The 22902-nt window shown below is 39.1% G+C and overlaps 1 protein-coding gene across 1 annotated transcript in view; it reads left to right on the forward strand.

Moving 5' to 3' along the window:
- The first annotated feature begins 13713 nt into the window (after positions 1-13713).
- The window catches only part of Neurod1 (neuronal differentiation 1), a 48891-nt gene continuing 39702 nt past the window's right edge, over positions 13714-22902 (forward strand). The window contains exon 1 of the mRNA XM_004628640.2: positions 13714-13771. Coding sequence (XP_004628697.2) covers positions 13762-13771 — 10 coding nt within the window. The 5' untranslated portion in view covers positions 13714-13761. The remainder of the gene's footprint in view (positions 13772-22902) is intronic.

Here is a 22902-nt window from a genome sequence, read left to right on the forward strand (position 1 = left end):
TGTGCAGCCGTGACCCTGCGCAAGTCCGCTCTCTTCTCAGAGGGAGCTATTGACTGGCTAGCTTCTTTGGGGCAGGCAACTTCTGGGAACAAAACTGTACCCATTTAAAAATACAGCCTTTAAAATTTTTTAAAAAAATTTTCACAGTTTTCAAAGTGTTTTTTTTTGTTGTTGTTGTTTCTATTTTAATTATGCTTTTCGTCCCTCTTTAGTCTTCATAAGGGGGTTTGGAAGTAAGATCGTCATCCTTGCGAGGCGTCACTGGGTAGAGGACCCTTTAAGGTTAAGAGATTTTATGATTTATCAGAAGAAATAATAAGAAGTTGAGTAAGTTTAAAGTCCAGGTGTAGAATTTTCTTGGAAAAAATTTTAGAGTTGAATCTTTCTTTTTGTCAACTGAAAGAATAGTTTTGGAGACTTGGAACTAGTTTACAATTTTTAATATTTTTGGAAGGCATTATTACAAAGTTATGAAGATAGTACATCAAAATATCTGATCAGTATAAATAACGTATCCTGCTTGGGTAGAAATGAGTCCTCCAGCTGGAATGTTTTCCCTTCCTTGGAGGTCTGGCTGGCCATGGCAATTAACATCTGGTAAGGTCAATTGCTTTATGAAATTATCAAATATTCAGTCATAAAGATGTGATAAATCCCTGTACGTTGCACACCATATGGCCCAGGCCAGTACTAATACAGGGAACTCTCATGCTTGGTAAACAGTAGGTATTACACGGCCTTTGGTATCAAGCGTGGATTTCTATCAGGCAGTAGAAGTGCAAAGCCCTACTGTGATAAACTGTGGCCCCACAGGGATGAGGCTAATATCATTGGCCATTTATTGAGAAGGAACTAAATCTTTTCAAATTAAACTCACGCTGGATTTTAATCGCTTGGCTAATGTTGGTGAGTGATTATGCCCCAAGCCCTTATGAGAATGATCGTTATCAGGAAGAATCTGTTTTACAATGTTTCTAATACTCCAAATGAATCCAGAAGTCACGAACCATTAAATTATTTCACCTGCAGTAGAATTTTAAAAGATGCACCTATTCCACATAACTGCAATTTAAAAACAAAAGCTAAGGCACCAGGGGAAAAAAAGATGTAAGAAAATCAAGCTATTAACTACAGCGCCACCAAGTGGCCAACTTTAGAATTTCACAATAATTCACGGGGCAAATACAGGAAGGAAGATAGTCATGTGCAAATTAGCGACCACAGCAAGAACCTCAGATGGATGCTGGTAAGTCACCTGCACTGAGCCTCAAAACTCTAAGAGATCAACTCTAGCCCTCTAGAATTACGACATTTGTGTGGGGAACCTCAGCAATTATCAGTGTGTTGCCAGAGAGCTTGCAAATTGCACAATTTAAACCACAGGTGAAGATAACATCATTTAAACAGTAGCAACATTTTCAGACGAGAGAAGGTATGCTTGAGTCATAAGAAATAATTGGCTACCGCACACGACACGGTGTCAGTTTTAAGAGCAAAGAATAGTGTGAGCAAAAAAAAATAAGGGTATAAGATTTTTAATCATACCTATTAGAATCTGAAGTTTGCTATCCTCGAAGTGCCATATTCAAAGCCTATAAAATATCGGAATTACACTAAGCAACTTCTCAGGTCACTCCCCAAGCCAGAAATCCTATGGCTGGAATCACTTTACAGCCTCTGTCTGAATAGATTTTGCTTAAAGATATGCACATAAAGGCCTATAAGGGTGAGACCATACTTTAATAATCTGATTCCCAATATAACTAAAGTAAATGACAAGAGATGTTGGAGAAGATAAATTTTATATCTAGAAAGCTATTTGAGAATAATCCTTACCAGTGACGTTTAAATCATTTTACTCATTTATTTATTAAGCGTATCTCAGTTCCAACTGTGCGCCAGTCATAAATTCTGGAGATAACGTATCATAGGCCTATTCTCTAATCTGGGCGGGTATAATTAATAGAGAAATTTAAATCTAGTCATTTAAGACTAATGGAGTTATGGAATGAGAAAAGAGGAGAGTGTAGGCTGAGCTCCACAGACTATGGCAAAGTATTTCGGTCTATAGACTGCAGTCACCGGCCGCACCCAGATGAGCTGTCGCTGGAAACGCTGCCTTCACTCTTAAGGTCAACCTTCATGAAATAGAAAACCAACCAAGCAACAGAAATGACTGAGAGAATGACGCATGCAAATGACTAATGGGAGAAATTGAAGAGAAGATAAATTTAAACCATCTGACTGTATAGACTGACCAAACCGGGTCTAAAAATAGAAAACAGACAAAGGTGTTGATACTGTTTTCCACTGCACTAAGAGATAACCGTGGGAGTGAATGCTGAGACAGAGGTAGGGAGAGGAAAAATTTGATAATATCAGAATAAAAGTTTCCTGTTTGAGAAAAATCATTAAATTAATGCAATCACGAGCAGGAAATGTTGGAAGCTCCATTTGTGGATAAGTTGGAATTCACTGACTGAACGCAGGAGGTGTGCACTGTTAGTGTGGTAGGAAGAGGGTGAGCTGGTGGTCTCTTACTCTGTCCTTTATTCTCCAAAAATGCTAGTAGGCTTGGAAAACCATCCAGAGGGAGGGGCCCAGGGAAAGGACGCATGCGCACAGTGGAGCGTGGAAATCAGTTATGGAGTCAGTTAAATCACTCTTGTCGTGCTGGTTGCTTTTCTCTCTGTGGTTTAAATCGAGGGGCTCATGAGGCGAGGCCCAACACTTTACTTTCCTAAGGACAAAAGCTGGATTCAAGGTCCCAATGCCATTTCCTAAACATACTGAAAGTCATATTACTTTTTTTTTCTGTTTGTATTTCAGGGAAGGGTCTACAGGGTGTTCAGGATCTCACTACTAGATCGGACTCGTAATGATTCTCCTATTTATACCCTCGCAAGATTGGGGATTATAGGCGCCCGCCACCACGCCCAATCTCAATTGCCATCTCAGCATGCCCCAGGGGCAGGGCAGCCCCGAGGAGGCTCGAACCCTGAGCCTGTTTGCAGGTGCTTTAATCCACTGAGCTATTTGGTCGGTCCTACATTACTTTAAAGGAGAGCGTAATCAACATTTGCTCTGCCTGCATAGCAATTCAAATTTCTAGTTCTGGTTCTATTTCTGTATTGAAAGAAGGAAAAAAGTGGGAAAAAAAATGTGGGTGGCCAGGCTGAGCTGGCCCAGTCTTGTCTGATTTGCTCTGACTTCTGTACCTCCTCGAGAGCTATTGCGCTGCATCTTGGAGGGAATCGGGGCATCTTCTGACCTCGCAGGGCAGGCGCAGCCCTCGGAGAGTTGGTAACTCGTCTCTGCTCTGACCTCCTCATTGGAGCGGCCCAGTCATTAGAAATCTGTTGGCTTTTTTTTTTTTTTTTTTTTTTCCTAAGGGCAGGATACAAAACGCTCTGTCGTTTCCTCAACTGCCCCTTGGGTTCTGTGACTCGGTATCTCTTCCTGGCTTCCAGCCCCTGCTGGGAAATTGGAGCCTGTTGTGTGATTCTGCCTTGTGGTCTGGACTTTGAATCTTCTAGCTAATTAGGCGACTTCTGGCTTTAACTATCTGCTGTGTTTCTAGACCAAGAACTAGCTGCACTGATTTTTTTTTTTTTTCTTAGTATTTTTTCCCTCTTCTAGGTCTTAGCTCTGGCCCTGATGCAGATTTATATGGTGCTTCCTACTAATTTTTGATTTAATCTACAGGGAAATTTTCAAAAAATTGACTGAGTATCCTAGCTTTAATCTCAGTTTTGCTGCTGCAGAAACCCTTTCTAGTTTTCAGGCCTGTGCCTAAGTGTGTGTCCTGTGACACAAACCCACATTCATCAGTCCAGATAGAAACAAACTGTTAAGATAACAGTGATAGCTCTGTTGAAAAAGTAGAGTTGAAACCAGCATTTAGGCCACAAGTTTTTGATGTCTTGGGTACAGGGTCTCACTATGTAGCTTGGACTTTTAGTGATCCTCCTGTTTTCAGCCTCCCCAGCGCTAGGATTACGGGCATGCACTGCCACGCCCAGACTGTGGTGGGCTCAGCACGCCCAGAGACGGGGCTGGCATGGCATGTAGTGCTGGGGGAGTGAACCCTGGTCCCTGTGCTTGCCTAAGCAGGCACTTAGTCTACTGAGCTATCTCACTGGCCCACTAGTTACTTTTACAGGTAAAGAAAATTTTCAGCTACTTACGCCTTTTTTGTGTTTTCAAAGAATTAAGATAATAGGATTGTAGTGGATTTTTTTGTTCTAATATCAGTGGCAGAAATACAAGTTCTACAATAATCATGCGACTGATATAGCCAATTGGTTTCCCAAAGCATCATTCCCCAGAGCTTATTATGTACACTCTATAATTTTGCTGCATGAGTAAATTATTGTTATTTCTTTTAAGCGCAGTTGGAATCCACATTTTTTCTCTATCCATAATTTAGGAAAGTTGATCAACAGACAGGTAAATGGATGGTCTTTCTTGATGAGCTATAATTAAAGTACCAAACACTTACTTATGTTAGGAAATAGATTGTCTGAAAATATACCTACGCATATGCTTCGAGCGGACCCAAGTGACTTCCATAGTAGCTCAAGGTATTCATAAAAGATAACTGCAATTTTAGCTTGCAGGGTAGTACAAATACTGAAGCTCTAACAATTGTTAGAACTATGCTACAATTCACAGGGATTTTCTTATATACAAAAATATCAACATATCCTCACCTAATTCTCAGCTTTCTGCAGAGAATAAATTGACACTGACAGCCTCAGTTAACACGAGTGCCTCAGTTTTCCCCAGTCATCTGCTTTGTCAGGGCAAATGATTGGGAACTGAAGTATATACTGTACAGTATAATAATTCCCTCATTTTTACATGTTCCTTACTCTCCTTCCCAGGTGGGTGAGGTGCTCACAATTGCTACATGGGGTAAGGGATTCCACCTAGTACAATTCTCCTGGGTGGCAGATCATAGATAAGAGGTCATCCTAATCATTTGGAACTGCACACAACCAAAAGGGAGAATTATTACATATGTATTATCATGTTAAGATTAAAAAATGGGCGGGGGTGGCCAAATAGCTCAAGGGATTAAAGCACCTGCAAGCAGGTGCAGGGACTGGGAGTTCGATCCCCAGGCCTGCCATGCCAGCTCCACCCCCCCCAGGTGCACTGAGATGGCAATTGAGACCGGGTGTGGTGGTGTATGCCTGTAATCCTAACTCTTGGGAGGCTGTAAACAGAAGAGTCACTATGAGTCTGATCTAGTAGTGAGACCCTGAACACTCTGTAGACCCTTCCCTAGAAACACACACACACACACACACACACACACACACACACATTTAAACAAACATGCAAAACAGAGGAAATCCTTAAAAACCAACTGATTTATGAATAGCAGTTCCTAACTCTGAATTTTAGGATTTTGGATGTTAGGAACCCAGATTTAATTATACCTGTTTTCATTAATATCAGCATAAGGCACATGAAAGTTCTACTCTCGTAAGTTAAGAAAAGGTCAAGTGTTGGCAGCTTCATAAAACGTAACTATGTAAAATCAGAATTTAATAAGAAAGTTTATATTCAATTCTTGGTACAAAATTTTTATAGAACAAAGCCATATAGGCATTTTATTATGCATGTATTTTTACTAGGTCTTTACAAAACCTTGCAAGAGAAGTAGTATTATTTTTCCTATCGAGAGGAGAAAATGGTGTAATTTGGCAAAGTTGCCATGAATGTTCAGTTTTGGCTTTGTCCTGTGATCCTTCCACTGAGCTCTGCTGCTTTGCTAAGATGGTCTTATAATTTAATTTTACTTTATTTTATTATATTGTAGTTGGCTCAGCCCTCCCTGGGGGCGGGGCTGGCATGGCCTGTGGTGCTGGGGGGTCAAACCACAGTCCCTGCTCTTGCCTAAGCAGGCACTTTAGACCACTGAGCTATCTCGCCGGGCCTGCTAAGATGGATTTGGAGGCTGTCTTTTCTTCTTTCTAACTGCTCCACTACTCCTAAAATTTAGTCAGGCAGTGTCTTATTATCTTTCAAGCATTTAGCCCTCCATTGAGCTCTCATTACCCTTACATAAAACCCATTCAATTTGGTAGAGCTTCATCATAGAATTTTATTTCTGTTGAATCAGAATTTGTCTCCCTGTATTACTACAATGTTTATTTAAAGGTATGGATAAAGCTGAATACTGACAGGCTTTAGCATCTTTTATTTTTTATTTTTTTGTATTTTAGGGAAGGGTCTACAGGGTGTTCAGGGCCTCACTACTAGATCGGACTGGTAGTGTTCTGCCTGTTTACAGCCTCCCCAGAGCTGGGATTGCAGGAGTGTGCCACCACACCCAGTCTCAATTGCTGTCTCAGTGCGACCTGGGGGTGGGGCCGACACAGCTGGCCTGGGGATCGAACCCCTGGCCCCTGCCTCTGCTTGCAGGCTCTTTAATCTGCTGAACTATTTGACTGACCCTAGGATCTCTCATTCTTAACCTTCAAAAATATTAAATTATTCATCGGTTTTGTTGTGTAATAAAGTACAAGCATGTATCTTCACTAACTATAGACTCAGATGTTAGCTACCTGATTCTCTGGAAGGAGACAGAATAGGGAAACAATAATGAGATATATTAGTGAAGATTAATAGATTAATGCTTGTACATGCTTGTTAAAAAATGTCAAGCAGATGCAAATATCCAAACAAATAAATATATTTATCAATGCTTCCAAGTTTGACACCTTCAAATAGGATGTATATTTCCTGATTATTGGTCAGAATATATAATCATAGCTGTTAAGTCATCAAATAAATATAAAAGAATGATACAAACAGAAAATGGACAATTTCCATGCTCTAGTACAAGGAAGGGTGTTGTGGGAAGGCTTTTTAAGACCTCCTGTAGGGGCCGGGAGGATAGCTCAGTAGAATAAGTGCTTGCCTGGCAAGCACAGGGCCCTGAGTTCAATCCCCGGTACCAAAAAACAAAAACAACAACAACAACAACAACAACAAATACCTCCTATAATTAAAGCTTATGGTACAGGTAGCCCTGGACTGAAAGAACTATATAGTTTAAGACCAAAATGTAACATAGTCATCTATGTTAGAACCAGTTGAATATAGACAGTGACTGCATTATATAATAAAGAAAAAAATCATCCTAATGAGCAGAGCTAAGAGAAGTGTGTCTGATTCCCTTTTGGTGTTGAAGAAGTAGCCCAAAGTGACAGTATTTGGGGATTGGGATGCAGTGACCAATCATTATATTGCTTAGAAGATGAGAAATTAGAAAATTAGGCGCAAGATTTGAGGAAAGCAATATTGAGAAATGTGTGAGTGAGAACATAGGCAGATTTCATATTGCATTCTACTGGCCGTTAGAAAGCATTTACCATTGAACAGGTATGGAGTGACCAAGTCCACAGAATGACTTGCCTCATTGATGTTAGCCATTGTTGGTTACTGGCAACCCCCAAACCAGCATGTGGGTACAGGAAGACAATATCGCCAGTGACAGTGAATGACACAGTATATGGGCCCATCAGCACGGAGGCCCATTTGTAAGGTCAATTTAACTATTTCTGCCTCCATATTTTAATACTAGGCCTCTGGAATGGTTCTATTCCTTATTGAGACCAACTTGCAACTTCAGGCAAATTAGCTACCCAGGTCCTCACATTTGCCCATGCTTCTGCAGAATCAGCATGTTCTGCTATTTGGGCACTTACGAAGGACCTTGAACTGTAAGCATAGATCTTAGACAATGTAGTGTCCAACAGTAGAACCATTTCATAGCAAAAAAATTTAAAAAAAGAAACCAGATTCATGACAATGTGGCATCCACTAATCTTAGCCACGCTATCTGGAAGATTGGACCCATAACTAGAAGATCCACTACACTCACAGACACACCATGCAGAAGCTGTCATCTGTAGAGAGTGCCAAAGATTCCTTTTAAAGTCCTAGTTGAAGCTTCAGGTCACAAACCATGGTAAAGATAGAGTGCCATCCTTCAGGGTATAGTGTGTGCTTTAAACCTGATTACTAAATGGTTCTGCGTTCCTCCTTGGATCTGGGTCCAAGGGGTGGAAGCAGGGTTTGTCCCATGTACCTTGCCACCTAATGACACACTGGGGATTTGTGCTTCTCACAGCTATTCAATCTACAAGGTTAGAGGTATTATTTCAAAGAAATAAAAACAAAAAAGCCCACTCATTTTAGAAGCAAAAGAAAGACCATGATTGAACTATTAGCTGTGGCTGCTATCAGGGTAGTTTGGATTCTTTTTGTTCATGATCCAGAGACTAGAAAATGCATAACCATTCTGACAATATCTTATGTCGATCATCAAAAGGAAACAAAACATCTGGTACACAAAAGGATGAGGAACAAATGTATGAGGACCTCAGGTGACCTATTTGGGCATCTCCTGAAACCCCCTTGCCCTAATGTCATGGTTAAGAAACATGAACATCAACATTCTCTTAGAAATACATGAATGTCAGTGGCCCAAATAGCTTAGGAATAAAAATTAGGATAGCATTACCAGGTAAGGCACTTAAACAAACTAGAGTGGTGATAGCTGAGTTTGAAGAGAATCTAGAACGTGTTGACAGTGAGTACTAGTCATAGCCTTGAGACCAACTGAGTGATGAAGGCCATCGTTTGTTCTAGTGACTTCCCCCTAGGATTTTCTGCATGAAAGAAGCCCATGAAAGGTATGGAAAAACTTCTTCACATCCAAATAGAGAAATAGATCTGTGATGTGTGTGCTATGCTTCAGATCTAAAATGTCCCCCAAGGTTTTCATGTATTTGGGAGATGGCAGAATCACTGGATATGATCTTCCATGTGGGATTCTTTAGGTGTAAGGCAGAGGCTGTGTTCTGGTTCCTGACTCCTCCTCCTCTCTCTGCTTTCTAGTTGCCATGGAATGAACACCACCACCATGCCCTTCTGCCATGTCATCCTGGCCTTGAGGCCAAACAACCACAGACTGAATCCTCTAAAACCTATGAGGCAAAATAAACTCTTAAGTGGTAGGAGGTTGATAGTGTGTCCCAGGAGCAAGAAAACTTACTAACACAGCAATTGGTACCGGGATGGGGTCACTGTTGTGACTGTGTCTTCCCCTATGTTTTAAAAACACTTGGAATCATTTTGTAGGAGCAGTTAGGTAGAGTTTGGAGATGCAAGCTGGAGAAGCCTCAGAATTCTGTGACCACAGATTGATGAAACATTCTGGTTGGAGCTCAGAAGGCCAAACTACTCTAGGAATGTGAACAGTGAGGTCAAAGTCATTATTTTTCAGTTGGGAATGAGAACTCTATTGGCAACCGTACTAGAGGTCATGTGCATTACACTCTGGCAAAAAGTTTGCCTACATTTTGCTCATGACCTACGTCTCCACGTAAGGATCAATTTAAAGATGGCGGACATATTGATCTGGCAGAGGGAAATTTCAGGGCAGTCCAATATTCAAACTGTGGCATGGATACTGCTGGTTGCTTTTAGTCAGCTGTATAGTGAAAATCAGGAGAAAAGGACAGAGAAGTGAATGATTTGGAAAGTTTGCAGTTTCAACAGAAAGGAAAAACCTATAATATTAACATTAAAGGTATTGCTAAAAAGCATGAGTGCTAAGGATTAGCATTAAAGATGCTGACTACTTTAAATAAGGAATGTAGGAAAGATAACTTAAAGTATCTTAAAAATCAGCAAGACAGGCAAACAATCAATGTATACTTAACAATGAGAATCTTAGTTAATTTGAGCTGAAAATATTTGCTGACTCTCCCTTCTGGGCTTCTCCCTGTGAGGTTCCTCCTAGTGACAAGATTTTACTTTCTATACAAAGATATGAGGCTTGGCCATGACTTAATTTGCCCAAGTATTTATGAGTGCAAATGACATAGGCCATTCCAGGCAAAAGTTTTAAATTTTAACTTGGCCGCTGCCATTACTCTTTTCCACAAGATTTTGGGAGGGGGAGTGGGATGCATGAAGAATTAAGACATGTACACTTAGCAATTACCCACAATGGATGTATTAGTTATGTACTGTAAACATGTACTAATGAAAAAAAAATTTAAAATGAAAGTATTTATAGATGCATGCATCGATTAATCACACATTTGGAGTTATTTTCATATCTTTGCTAGTTCATGCATATTATATTTCTGGAAAATTAAAGATAAAATTGATAGTGAATAATTTAACGATAAAAGATTTCAAGCTGGGGAGGAACAAGTAAGTAAACAAGGACTGCACCTTGAACTTGGATATCTACCAAGCAGACCCAAAGCAGATGTAAAACATAGGAAAGATTTTGGACTCGACTATTCTGACAGCGTTTGCTAAACCACCTAAGATGACTGATATAACCATGATAATGTAAGCTCTACCTGTACTGCTCAATTTCACGGTGTTTGTCCATCCACAATTTTGAGCACCATGAAAGTAACCTTTTTGGCAGATAGTGACTACATTATCTTCTTTGAGGTTTAAGCTTTTAGAAACCAACTTAAGGAAGACTCGTGGCTGTTTATGCTTTTACTCCAATATGTACCTCCTCCTGGAGTGGAGCACAGAGCCTGCGCTGGAGTGAGTATTGGAAGAGGATGTGAACTTGACAATCTAAGGAGAAAACAAATTAAAAATTCAAATTATTTAGCTGTACTAGGAAAAAACAGAGCGGTGTGAGATGAGAAAAGAATGGAGGGCACAGTGAGATCAAATGAATGTGATATTTTATTTATCATGAACAATTTTTCTCTCACTAAGATCCTGGAGACTCTTAATCTATTACTGCAGACATAAACTGAAATGTGAAAATGTGATTATTGCATTTGCTTGACTTATACTCTTAAAAAGTAAAAGGTAAGGGGCCGGGGAGATGGCTCAGTGGAATAAGTGCTTCCCTGGCAAGCTCAAGGGCCTGAGTTTGATCCCCGGTTCTAAAAAAAAAAAAAAAAAAAGTAAAATGTATTTGCAATTTCCATTTTCCCTCGATTTTCTACAAAATGAATCTAGAATGAAACAGATGGATGGTAAAGAAAGTTTCACTTGTTGCCAAGTAGCTCCTCTACATAACATCTGGATATTTAGAACATCTGCGGGACTGACTGTTTTCCAACTTTTCGTATAGATGTTGCGCAAAGATGGAGAAAATGTGTCCTTTCTAAATCTAATTCTTATGCGTGTGCAATGTTATTCTAACAGCATGTGTATTCGTATTTCTAGCATCCTGCTATTTGATCAAATAAAGTGCTGATATTATTTTGGAACAAAACAATGAATTCAGTAATTTTTCAGTGCATGCCTAGATACAAGCTGAGAGGCAGAAGGGGAAATATGGGGTGGCATTTTTCTCCAGGGCAATCTATCTGTATCAAGAGAGATTCGTGAAAGTGTATACCAAAGCAGCTCCACACTCAGTGGTCTCTGTTGTTGATGCCCTTTTGGTGAAGTGAGAGAATTCCATTCTTTGGCCAGATGCTGTTAGAGTCCTATAGCATCTGCATGAGGACCTGTTAGGCACTCAGGGTAGGGGAGGGTATTCAGTTGTATGCTTGAGGTTACATAGCATGGAGACAGGACTCATCACCATGTTTTGTAAAAATCTCCAAGGGGCTTCGTTAGACGCTTGTCCCTTGTCCACATCTGTCAAGAGTCACATGTTGGCTGCTTCAACAAAGCAGTCAGGCTCAGGTTGCTGTGGTTCGATTCCCACAACTCAAGAGAGCCAAACCTGCCCTGAGGTCATTGAGTGCAAAAAAAAAAAAAAGAGCCACATGTCAATTACTGCTCCATCTTTCCTTAAATAGTAAAGGTATAGAGAATTCCCAGATGAACAACCTTTATTTTTCCAGGAACAAGCCCCAGGCCTTTGCTCTTGAATCCAACTCTCCTAATGTTCACTCTTAGCTCCTTACAGAGGTCTTAAAAGAAAGACCTGAATGGAAGTAAAAGGTGTGACTTCTAATACAGAAAATCATATATGTACAATTCTGTGTACATAATATAAAGAAGGCAGTGTAAACGTAACCAATGTACCTCACTTTCCTAAAAGCCATCTCTGTGTTTTACAAATAAGATCACCTAACTGCTGATTTCTCTTCATTCTTACTCTTTCATGCTTGTACAATTTTATCCCTTTATTTTTCATCTTATTTATTGGCTTGTATGTGTGCATATACCTAATCTCCCAAAAACCCTTTATAAAGGGTTTATACTATATTAGATAGCCAAGATTATCATGCCTAGCATAAGACTTACAACTATCTGTACTTCAAAGTAGATAATGTAAGAGCCAAGATATTTTTAATGTAGATACTAGGGCAATTTAATTTTCTTGTAAGAGATATCCAACAAAAGTAGACAGAACTTACATCTCGTGGAATCTTTGCATGGGGTTATTAATTCATCATAAATTTTACATTGTCATTTCAAATGGACTCTCAAATGTACCACATATCATTATTTCCAACAGAAAGACCGAGTCTTAGTTCAGGCAGACAGATGAGCATCTGAGTTAACTGGGCACAGAAAGGGAGGCACACTGAAGACATGGGGGTGCATTTCCATAGCCACTCAGGAAAATAGCTGGAAAGAGCTATTTACCACATTCCAGCAGCAGGCTTCAGCTGCCCTAAGCAGCTGTGTAGTGTTAAGGGTGTTCCAGATTGCTTTTCCTCTGGAAAAAAAATTAAACAAGTTAGTGTCTTCAACTGATAGTTGATATTATTTAATTATTTATATATTTATTTATTTATTTGGCACAGGGTCTCACCAGAAAGCTTGGACTCTTAGTGATCCTCCTGCCTTAGCCTCTCCAGCACTGGGATTACAGGCATGCACCACCACGCCTGGTTTTGGAGGCCAGCAGGACATGCCGTGCCATACCAGGGGTTGAATTCCGGTCCCTGCACTTGCCAGGCAGGTGCTTAGAGTACCAAACTGTCTCCCCAGCCCAATTTCTATCTCTGAAAATCATTGTATGGACAAAGAGAACAAATGTCAACACCAGGAAGATGGAGATTCTGCTTTCAAGAGTTTAGCTGAGACAACAGTGCCCCTCAAACAAAAGATGCTATGTTGAGAACCAGTTTTCTGCTCCTACTCCTCACACCAATGAATGCAGGTGCTTTCCCACTACTTTAATCTAGGAGAACCACTGGACTTCCTTGGCCAATAGAACGCGAGAGAAGGAGTGGAGAGCCAGTTCCAGGTCTGGCCTCAGTTTTTCCCTTTTGGTAAGTGGCCCCATGATGTAACAAAGTCTAGATTATTCTTGAAAATGAGGCCATACAGAGAGGACTTGGAGGAGGAAAAGCCACAGAAAAAGTGTGGAGAGAATCCAGGCATGGCAGATGACAATGTCAGGACTGGGACATGTCAGAGAGACCTCTGTGGAGCTTCCAGCCAGCCCAGATGCAGGCAGGGATTGCCACCTCATGAATGACTCCAGCTTAAGGTAAGTGGAAAAGAAGAAGCCTCCAACCTGTAGAGTTTTGAGAGGTAACAAGATATTCTGTCTCACGTTTTTCACTTTGGAGTGTGTTTGTTATATTAGACATCTGATGCTCACCATGTGGACTAAATTTTGCAGCCACGTAGGCTGCATACCAAGCAGATCTGTGCAAGCACTGCTGAACCCAGGAGTCACCAGGAGCCACAGGAGCCACAGGAGCCACAGGAGCCACAGACTGAGGGCTTCGGAACTGAAGCTAAATCTGAATCTTGACTGTGCCTCTTCTTGTCTCTATGATCTTGGGTAAATGGAGACTTTTCTCAGTATTGAAATTCTTAATCTCAAAATGCAAATACAGATTCCTACTTGACATCAGTAAATAGTGGTAAATAAGACTGGCAATATAGATATAGATATATAGATATAGATATTTATCTTAGTACAGATTAAGGACTCAGGCAGTTATTTTCCCTATAATCATAGAAGTGTTTTCTGAGGAACAGGATTCTGATTTGCATAAAAATTAAGCCATTCATCTTTATTCTATAGTTATAAGACAGATTCAGTCCAGGTGTCCCTAAATCTTCAAATGTAATTGTTTTCTCTTGTTCCCAGTTAGATTATGGATTTGTTTTGGTTTGTACCCTTTAATAAAGAGTACATTTATGTTGCATAAAGATGTTTCAGCACCTATATTACTTTCTCTTAGGGATACAATCAAACGTGAATGTAGCTATGCAATTGAGTCCTTTCTAGTGGAAAGTGAACCAAGCAGCAGTGCTTCCAGGCTTGTCCTGTAAAGTTCTCCACCTCCAAAATTCCATGTCATCTTCTTTTCCTATTGGTTGAAGCCGAAGTCCCTGCAAGGGGTCCATAGGGCTAGCTGTGTGGGAGACAGTAGATCTATGATACAGCAGGAGCTGGGATCTTTCATCTACTTGGAATACAGCAGTCCAGCCAGAAATCACTCAACTGTATACTGTGATATGAGTTGTTAAGTCACTAATAGTTCAGAATTTCCATTAGAACAGCTAGTGTCACAGTTATTTATATTACAGCAGTTCACATTATAGTCAATGTAGTTTTAACGGAATTCTTGCAATGGCCCACATTTTCTTTTTCTATCCCTATGATCTATCCTCTTGTTCCAAATAAGTAAACCTACTTACCTTTTCATTTCATTCGCTATCCTTTCCTCACCTTGTGAATTCTTCTGTCTACTTTCTGTACACAGAGTCCACTACATTGTGGACCTCCTTTCTGTAAGTGCTGTAGAGATTTCTTTTTCCCCCAGTGAGCTTTCTCCAACTAAATGGAAATAGGAACTTGCTTGTTGCTTCCTTCTTAACTCTATTTACATTATTTCTAATGAGCTTGGAGTGTAGCTCAATGGGAGAGCACTCGCCTTACATGTGGGACGCTATGGGTTCAATTGTCACTGCAATAAAACAAGACCTAACACTTATAACAAGTTCTCTTGATATGGGTGATATGTAAGTCTTTAAAAAATGGTGGATTATTTTCCCTATTTGCAACAAATGTATCTATGATCAGTCATTAGTTTTGAGTTCTTCAGTATGCACCATGAACCGTGTATTTTATGTGAATCAAACTGTTTTGTCCTTAGAGCAAAACTTTGCAATGGTTATGATTAGTATCCCATTATGCAGGTGAGAAAAGCAAGACACAGAATGTTTGGCAACTTGCCAGGGTCACACGTCTGGTTCACGGAAGAATGAGAAAATCCAAAGCCAGACCCTGCACTTGTAACTATAACCTCTACACAACTCAACTTGGGATCATACACATCTGTCTTTTGATGTTATGCATATGAATGGGTACTAAAACTATTACAGAGAAAGGGGGTATACTAAAAATTCTTCTTCACAAGGTAGACCAAAAGTCATTAGCAGAATCCAATTGCATTAGGCTTTAGCTGATAGCTATTAGTTATATCATTCCCTAGCTTTTCTCTGATAGTTCTCAATCAGTGCCATAACATCTCTTGCTCACAGGCTCAGGTGTTCTGATGCTAAGGAAAATGGCTATGCTATATTATTTCATTTATGCTAGCAGCTTTACATTTACTTTACTTAATCCTCTCACTAAATGTTGTAGTTTGGATATTAAATATTCTTCCTCAAAGGCCTTCTCTTAACGACATGGTCACCAGCCATGTCGTTACAGGCCTGCACCACCATGCTGGGTTGTGGTGGCCTGCTTAGCATGTCTGGGGGCAATGGGAGATAATGGAGTCTCAAAGAAGTGGAGCCTAGTGGAAGATAGTTAGGTCAGTGGGGTGTGACTTGCAGGGGTTATGGAGACCCTAAGCCTACAAAGACAATGGACCAACTGAGACCTCTGAAACCATGAGCCAAAATAAATCTTTTCTCCTTAAAAGTTTATTATCTTGGTTATTTTTCATAGCAATGAGAAGCTAATATGGGAACCAGCTAATTGGAATTATTTTATTCCCATCTTTTAAAATGAAAAAAATTTCAGCAAACATACTAAGTACTCGACCAAATGACACGTAGTTAGGCTTTTAAGCCAGACAGTGTGACCCTGAAGCCTGTCTCCCTAATAAGTCAGGTAGCACGGAGTATGGTGATTGAACACCTTACTACAGATGGCCCCGGGGTAAGGGGCACCTATGCAGTTGGCAGCAATGTGAAAATGTTTTGCATCAAACTCGGAATCTGTCACAGCCTCTATGATTTGTTGTTAGAAGCATGCCTTAGTAACACTGGCTATGAGAAAATTAGGTGGTCGACTGCTAAATGTATACAACTCTTGATTAATGCATATATATTGTAAGGAATGCTAATTTCTTATAACAAAAAACTGTGAATGTGGTTGTGTGTGAATTATCTTTGTACTTTTTCCTTATAAACACACTAGAAAAATTTATAGGGAAGAACTTCTCTATAAACACCTCATGGTAGCAGTCTTTTCTCCCATAGAATAGAAGCACCCTCTCTTATAATTATGGACATGTAATTTATAAGCCCATTTCCTATGTATGTCCTAATAAGGACCTTTATATGGAGAAAAAAACAAAGCCAGACCTCTTGATGACGCTTCAAAGAAATGCGTCATGTTCTGGATTTTAGGACACAAAAAACACATGTACCCAAATCTTTTTTTCCCCATAATTTTATTGAGAAACAAATAGCAATGAGACTGTTTCAAAACAAATTAGTAGGACAGCTTCAATAATTAACACATTCCATACTCTCTTCCTAGTAGTTATTTGCTGTACAAGATGTGGACATGATATCCTATTTACAAACACTATTAGAACAAATCCCTCTATTCATTAAGAGAATGTTACATTTAACATATGTAACATATCTATCCTAACCATTTTGAATACACGGATACAAAATGGACATTCATCTGTATCCCCTTTTTTGTTTAGTTCCATTATTTGAATATTATAGGTGTGTTAACTCAGCAAAATATTCTAAAAGAGTCCAGTAATCCATAATAGTGTTGGGTCTTCCACTTGATTGGCAATGTCAGAAATTGTTGACCTGAGTCCCCTACAGCTCAACATAACAGCATGGCTTTACTTCTTATTGTACCCAAATCTCAAAGAAATTATGTGATTTATACATGTCATTGTATATTTTCTTTCTTTCTTGTTTGCTGGCTTGCTTTTCTTCTTTCTTTCTGTTCCAGGGGTTGAACTTGGGACCTTGTGCTTGCGAGGCAAGTGCTTATGCCATTGAGCTATCTCCCCCAGCCCCTGTTTTCTTTCTAACTAAAATGCAGAACCTTATTCTTGATCTAAGTACTTGGCCAGAATCTATATCTTCATCTTTGGTCTAGGTTTTTTTTTAATTTTTTTAAAAATTCATTTGGTACAAGGTCTTGCTATGCAGCTTGGACTTGTGATCTTCCTGTTTTCAGCCTCCTCAGCCCTGGGATTACAGGCCTGCACCACCATGCTGGGTTGTGGTGGCCTGCTTAGCATTTCTGGGGGCAAGACTGGTGTGGCTTGTGGCACTGGGGATTGAACGTTTGTCCTTGTGCTTTCCTAATCAGGTGATTAGTCTGCTGAGCTGTCTCTCTCACCTTTGGTCTAGGTTTTTGAAAGATCCAGTAACCAAGATCATAGTTAGTTCTGGGTCCCAAGACTTGTGTGTGACTAGTGATCATTAAGAAGTTGCCATCCTGTCTGTTGGCTTCACAAAATCAATAATACAAATAGGCACGTAAATTGGAATATTGTTGATATTTGAATGCTCAAATATAGGAACTCTTTCTCAGTGCTATTTGGGGTCTAGATAGCTTTATATATTTTTGTGAATTTTGTTGCCATTCACTAATTTAGTTGAAGAATCAGTGCTCTGTTGCTTTGCCTTGACATAGCAAATATACTCCTATGTTGTGGTTTGTGTCTAGTTGTCCCCACCAAAGCCTCATGCAGTCATGGGGCAGGGACTTCTAGAGTTTGAGATTAACTCATGACCCATTGGGATTATGGGTCTTAGTACTGCTGGTATTATGGGTGTGAGCACTACACCTAGCCTGGGGTGGAGAGCCTGAATGTAACATAAGAGAGACAGAGAGACAGACTTGCTCTCTGTTGCCCTTGTTGCTGCTGCTCTTCTATTTTTCTCCCTTGCTCTTTGCCACTGAGATGGAAGGTTGCTCTCTGCCATGGGCTGCTCTGCCTTGGAGCCAGCTGAGTATGGACTGAAACCTCCAGAAACGGTGAGCTAAATAAACCTTTCCTTCCTTCATTTTGGGGGTCAGGTATTTGTTCCAGCAACAAGAGAAGAGTAAGTAAGACATCCTGTTCAAGGTAAACCTAACAAAATTTTACAAAATAAGACAAGAAAGTTTTTGGGCTAAATAGCAACAAGGCCAAGACAGTTATATATACTATTTCCATGCTAACTATATAAAATATTATAACTTGTATACTTATCCTCACTCAACCCAGAGCCCAGGCCCAGCATGTGAGTGAGCCTGCCTGGGGCCCACTGGATCCTCATTCGACCCAGAGCCCTGGGCCAGTGTGTGAGTGAGAATGCTGGGGGCTCACCAGATCCTCATTTGACAAACAGCCCAGACCTGACATACAGGCCTGGTTTGGAACCCTGCAGCAGAACTCCCTGTAGAGAGGCTAGAGACAAGAACCACCCAGCTGGTCCAAGAGCAGAACATCTTGCCAGAGTGGCACAGAGGGTTCACCTCCAAGGGCTGCAGCAGGAAGAAGTGGAGCATAGCAGCCAGATCCAAGCCACACCCACCTAGATGAGTTTGAACTTGGTAGATCTGGACATGGTGCTAAGATAATGACTCTATCTAAGCTCTATGCCAAAGGTCAGAAGACAGTGATATACAAAATGACAAAGAGAAGGAGCAAAATGCATTCTGAGCCCCGAGCCCACACAGAACAAATGCAAGAGACACTAACATAGAAGAAATTGAAAAGCACACACCTGAAATTCTGAAATAATAGCATCAGAAGTAAAGAAACAACTGCAGAAAGGTATAGAGGAAACTAGATCAGAAATAATTTCTGAAGTAAAAAAAAGAAATGATAACTATAATGAAAAAAGTAGTAAGTGCTTCTAAAGAAGACATTGATAAAAAAAATTGAGGAGTATAGAAAAATGATTGAATCCTTCAATAAGCAATATAGGAAGGAAATAGAATGCATGAGACAGATTCAAAGTGATATACAGGAAATAAAACCTCAATCACAAACTGGCAAAACCATTTGAATGAAAGTGAAAATAGGCTTTTAGACCTTAAAGACACCATTGCAGCTAGGGAAAAGGTAAGAAAAGATCTCTTAAAAACAACTAGGATATAAGAAAAAATAATTGAACATCTGCAAGACGATGCAAAGATGAACAACATAAGACTAATAGGCATCAATGAGAAAGAAAGAGTCAATACAAATGAAAAAAAGAATATGGATGGAAGTAATAAAAGAAAACTTCCCAAATATGAGGAAATAATCTGACATTCAGATAAATGATGCATATAGAACTCCAAATAACATCAACTCAATTAAAAACATACCCAGACATATAATAGTCAAGATCCCAGAAATTTAGCACAGGAACAGTATACTAAAAGCTGCTAAAGAAAAGAAACATTTAAAGGAAAGCCCATCAGAAAAACAGCAGATTTCTCTTCACAAACCATCAAGTCAAGAAGAGCATGGAGCAAAGTGCTACAAGTCTTGCAAGAAAACAAATTCCAGCCCAGACTGATATACCCTGCAAGATTCTCTTTCAAGTATAATGGAGAAATGAAATACTTCCATGACAAAGAACAACTAACGAATTTCATGATGACAAAGCCAAGCCTACACAGTCTACTAAAAGATGTTCTACAGAGGGATCAAAATGACCACAACTCCATGAATGAGAATTGAAAGAACTCACCAAATACATCAAGCAATTAAGCACAGGAGAATGAGAAGTATACAAAAGCAGTCTTTCAGTTATTCTTTTGTATACAATAGCAAAATATTTCCATCAGCATGCTCTACAAATGGACTTCTCCTGCACCCTCTGGATCATGATTCTGTCTGGGCTTACAGTGTGGATATCAAGGAAATAGCAGTAGCTCAGTCCCACAAGTGACACCTGGCTACCAGTAAGCATCATGGACACTGTCCAGGTCCAGGTCTACAACATACTAGAACTTTGTGCGATATCCTATCCCCAAACTGTTAGAAGTGCTGATCATTTATTTGCTTTTCCAGTATTTACCTTATGTTTTATTCTTAGTGATTCTTTACTATCATGAAAACTTTTTCTTAGTTCAATTGTTTTGAAACATTTAATTTTTAATCAGATAATATTTCATTTTCTGAATATTGCTTAATCTTAATTTTTGTTTTAAGGTATGTACTGTATCTTTGACTTACAATCTACTTAAAAGACATGATATGATACTTTCTCCTAGTATTAGAAACTTCAAAAAGTATATTTCCATTGACTTTATATTACTTCTTCCTTGTCTTTTATAGACACACACACACACACACACACACACACACACACACACGAAAAAAATATGTGTAAAACCAGACATAACACTGACATTGTAGGGCCAGGGAGATAGCGCTAGCCTGCAAGCACAGGGTCCTGGGTTCAATCCCTGGTACTGCAAAAATAAAAATAAAAAAAGATTGATACTGTTTCAAAAAAAAAAATTAGTGACCTTTTAAATGGGTTCATCTAATCTATTTTACATAGGCCTGCGTAACTACCATTTTAAGAGCTCTTTATTCTTTATCCAGGACCATAAAGCAACTTCTCTTGCCTTCTGAATCATGCTCTTTATTATTTCCTATATGCTACATCTGGAGGTATTAGGATATTTTGAGTTTGTATAACTGGAAAATATTTTACTGTTAGTTTTCAAAGGCATGTTTGCTAAATACAAAATTCAAACTTAGTTTTCAAAGGCATGTTTGCTAAGTACAAAATTCAAAGAAGACAGATTTTTTTTTGTTTTTTTTCTTTTTTAGTCCTTTGAATATGTAAGTCTAGTTTCTTACCCATTTGCTTTTTTTTTCTTTCTAATGTGGAATAAGATCTACATAATTTTGTTCTGCCATAGCTAATATTTTTATGTATATGCTTGAATGATTTTTTTCTTTACAATAAGTTTTTGACAATTTAATTTTTATATATCTGGGTGTGATTTTATTCAAATTTCTTGTGCAAAGGTTCATTTTTCTTGGAGATGTGGTGTTATAAGTTCAACTAAATTCAGAAATTTTAAATCTTTAAATATTTATTGCCTACCCTCTTCTACTTTGAGAATTCTAATTATATGAATATAAGTTTCTTGATTTTGGTACAGAGTAAACTGATATATGACTGATCTGTAAATTCTTTATCTTTATTTTGGACAATTTTTATTGTTATATTCATTTACGTTTTTAAATAATTTATTTACAATGTGCAATCTATTAATCTCATGCTATGTATTCATTTCAGAAATATTTCTCTAAAATTCACTCTGTCTACATCTTATATCTTTCACATTTCAATATTTGTCTACAATTTTTAATATGCTATATAATTATTGATTTTCAATAAAGTTAAGGAATAAAAGACTTGTATACTTAAAAATAAAGATTATTCCTTATACAGCACCATTAAAATGGTAAATGACAAATAAGGAAATACTCTGTACAAATGACATCACAACCCTAAAAGTAGCTTGTAGAAATGGATATGAAAACACAACTGGGGCTGCTGCGCCATGGTGAGAGAAACCCAGTACACAAGGACCAATGACAGTCCTGACGTGGCCCCCTGCAGGAGTGAGCACGAGCCAGAGACAGCCAGAGGAGGACGGCAGGGCAGGCGCAGTGCAGCTTGGTCCCGTGTCCGGCGGGGTCAGTGCAGCTTGCGTGGCTACGCTGTGACACAACGACACAGAAACATGGCAGGCAAAGCTCTCGGGAGCCAGGCTGATCCCCACGATAACCTGGTTCTCTGATATCGGTTGTCAGGAGGAGGTGACTTGCATCAGAGAGAAGTCAACAGCAAGGGCAAAAGAGGGCAATAAGGATGACTCTGAAAGCTGCTACAAGATGATTTCGGACAATAATTACGATAAATAATAATAATCTACAACTTACACGTAGCTATTAACAATTAAAACTTTTAAAGAGTTACAGTGGAAACTAGATTATAACTTCATATAACTCTTACAAATGTATTAACTAGTTATAAAGTACATTGATTTGTGTCAACAAATACTTATAGATATTATAGGGTAGAGTTAGTGGGATTATAAGAAAAAATAAAGAAAATCAAGTAGCCCAAAATACTTTCTTGCTTCCTCAAATACAATTACTCCACAGTGATCACTCACTTAGACTCATCAATATTCAGCAGAGCTGCTGAGATCTTATTATTCCTGGGCTAGTATGTCAAGCTTCAGAAATCTGATTACTAAAATTTTATAGTCAGTTCTTACAATACATATTAATAGACTCTCACATTTATTTCCATGTCAAGGAATCTCTACTCAGTTGTTACCTCAGCTCCCCCTTTCTACCAATTTTAGCATTCAGCCACAATACTTTATTTACCTGTATCCTTTAATAAGACTATTAAGATTACTCTTAATGAACAATAAAGCATAATTTCACAAAGTACAAAGCTGTGCTGTTTAAAATGGTGGTGACTAGCCACATACAACTGTATCAATTAATTTAAATTACATAGAAATAAAGATGTAGTCCCTCAGTCATGTATGCCACATCTTAGAAGCTGGATCGATCGATCCCCACATCTCGTGCTTACTGTAACAAACGGCAGAGGTGTAGGATATTTTCATCACCACAGAAGGTTCCACAGTTAAGCAAGCATTCAGTTGACCTAAGCGTTGCCTAATCTCTGAAATAGCATGATGATCCTCGTGTCCATGCAGAAATG

This window comes from Octodon degus, unplaced genomic scaffold, assembly GCF_000260255.1.
Source record: "Octodon degus isolate 3935 unplaced genomic scaffold, OctDeg1.0 scaffold00025, whole genome shotgun sequence".
In the NCBI taxonomy this organism is placed as follows: domain Eukaryota; kingdom Metazoa; phylum Chordata; class Mammalia; order Rodentia; family Octodontidae; genus Octodon; species Octodon degus.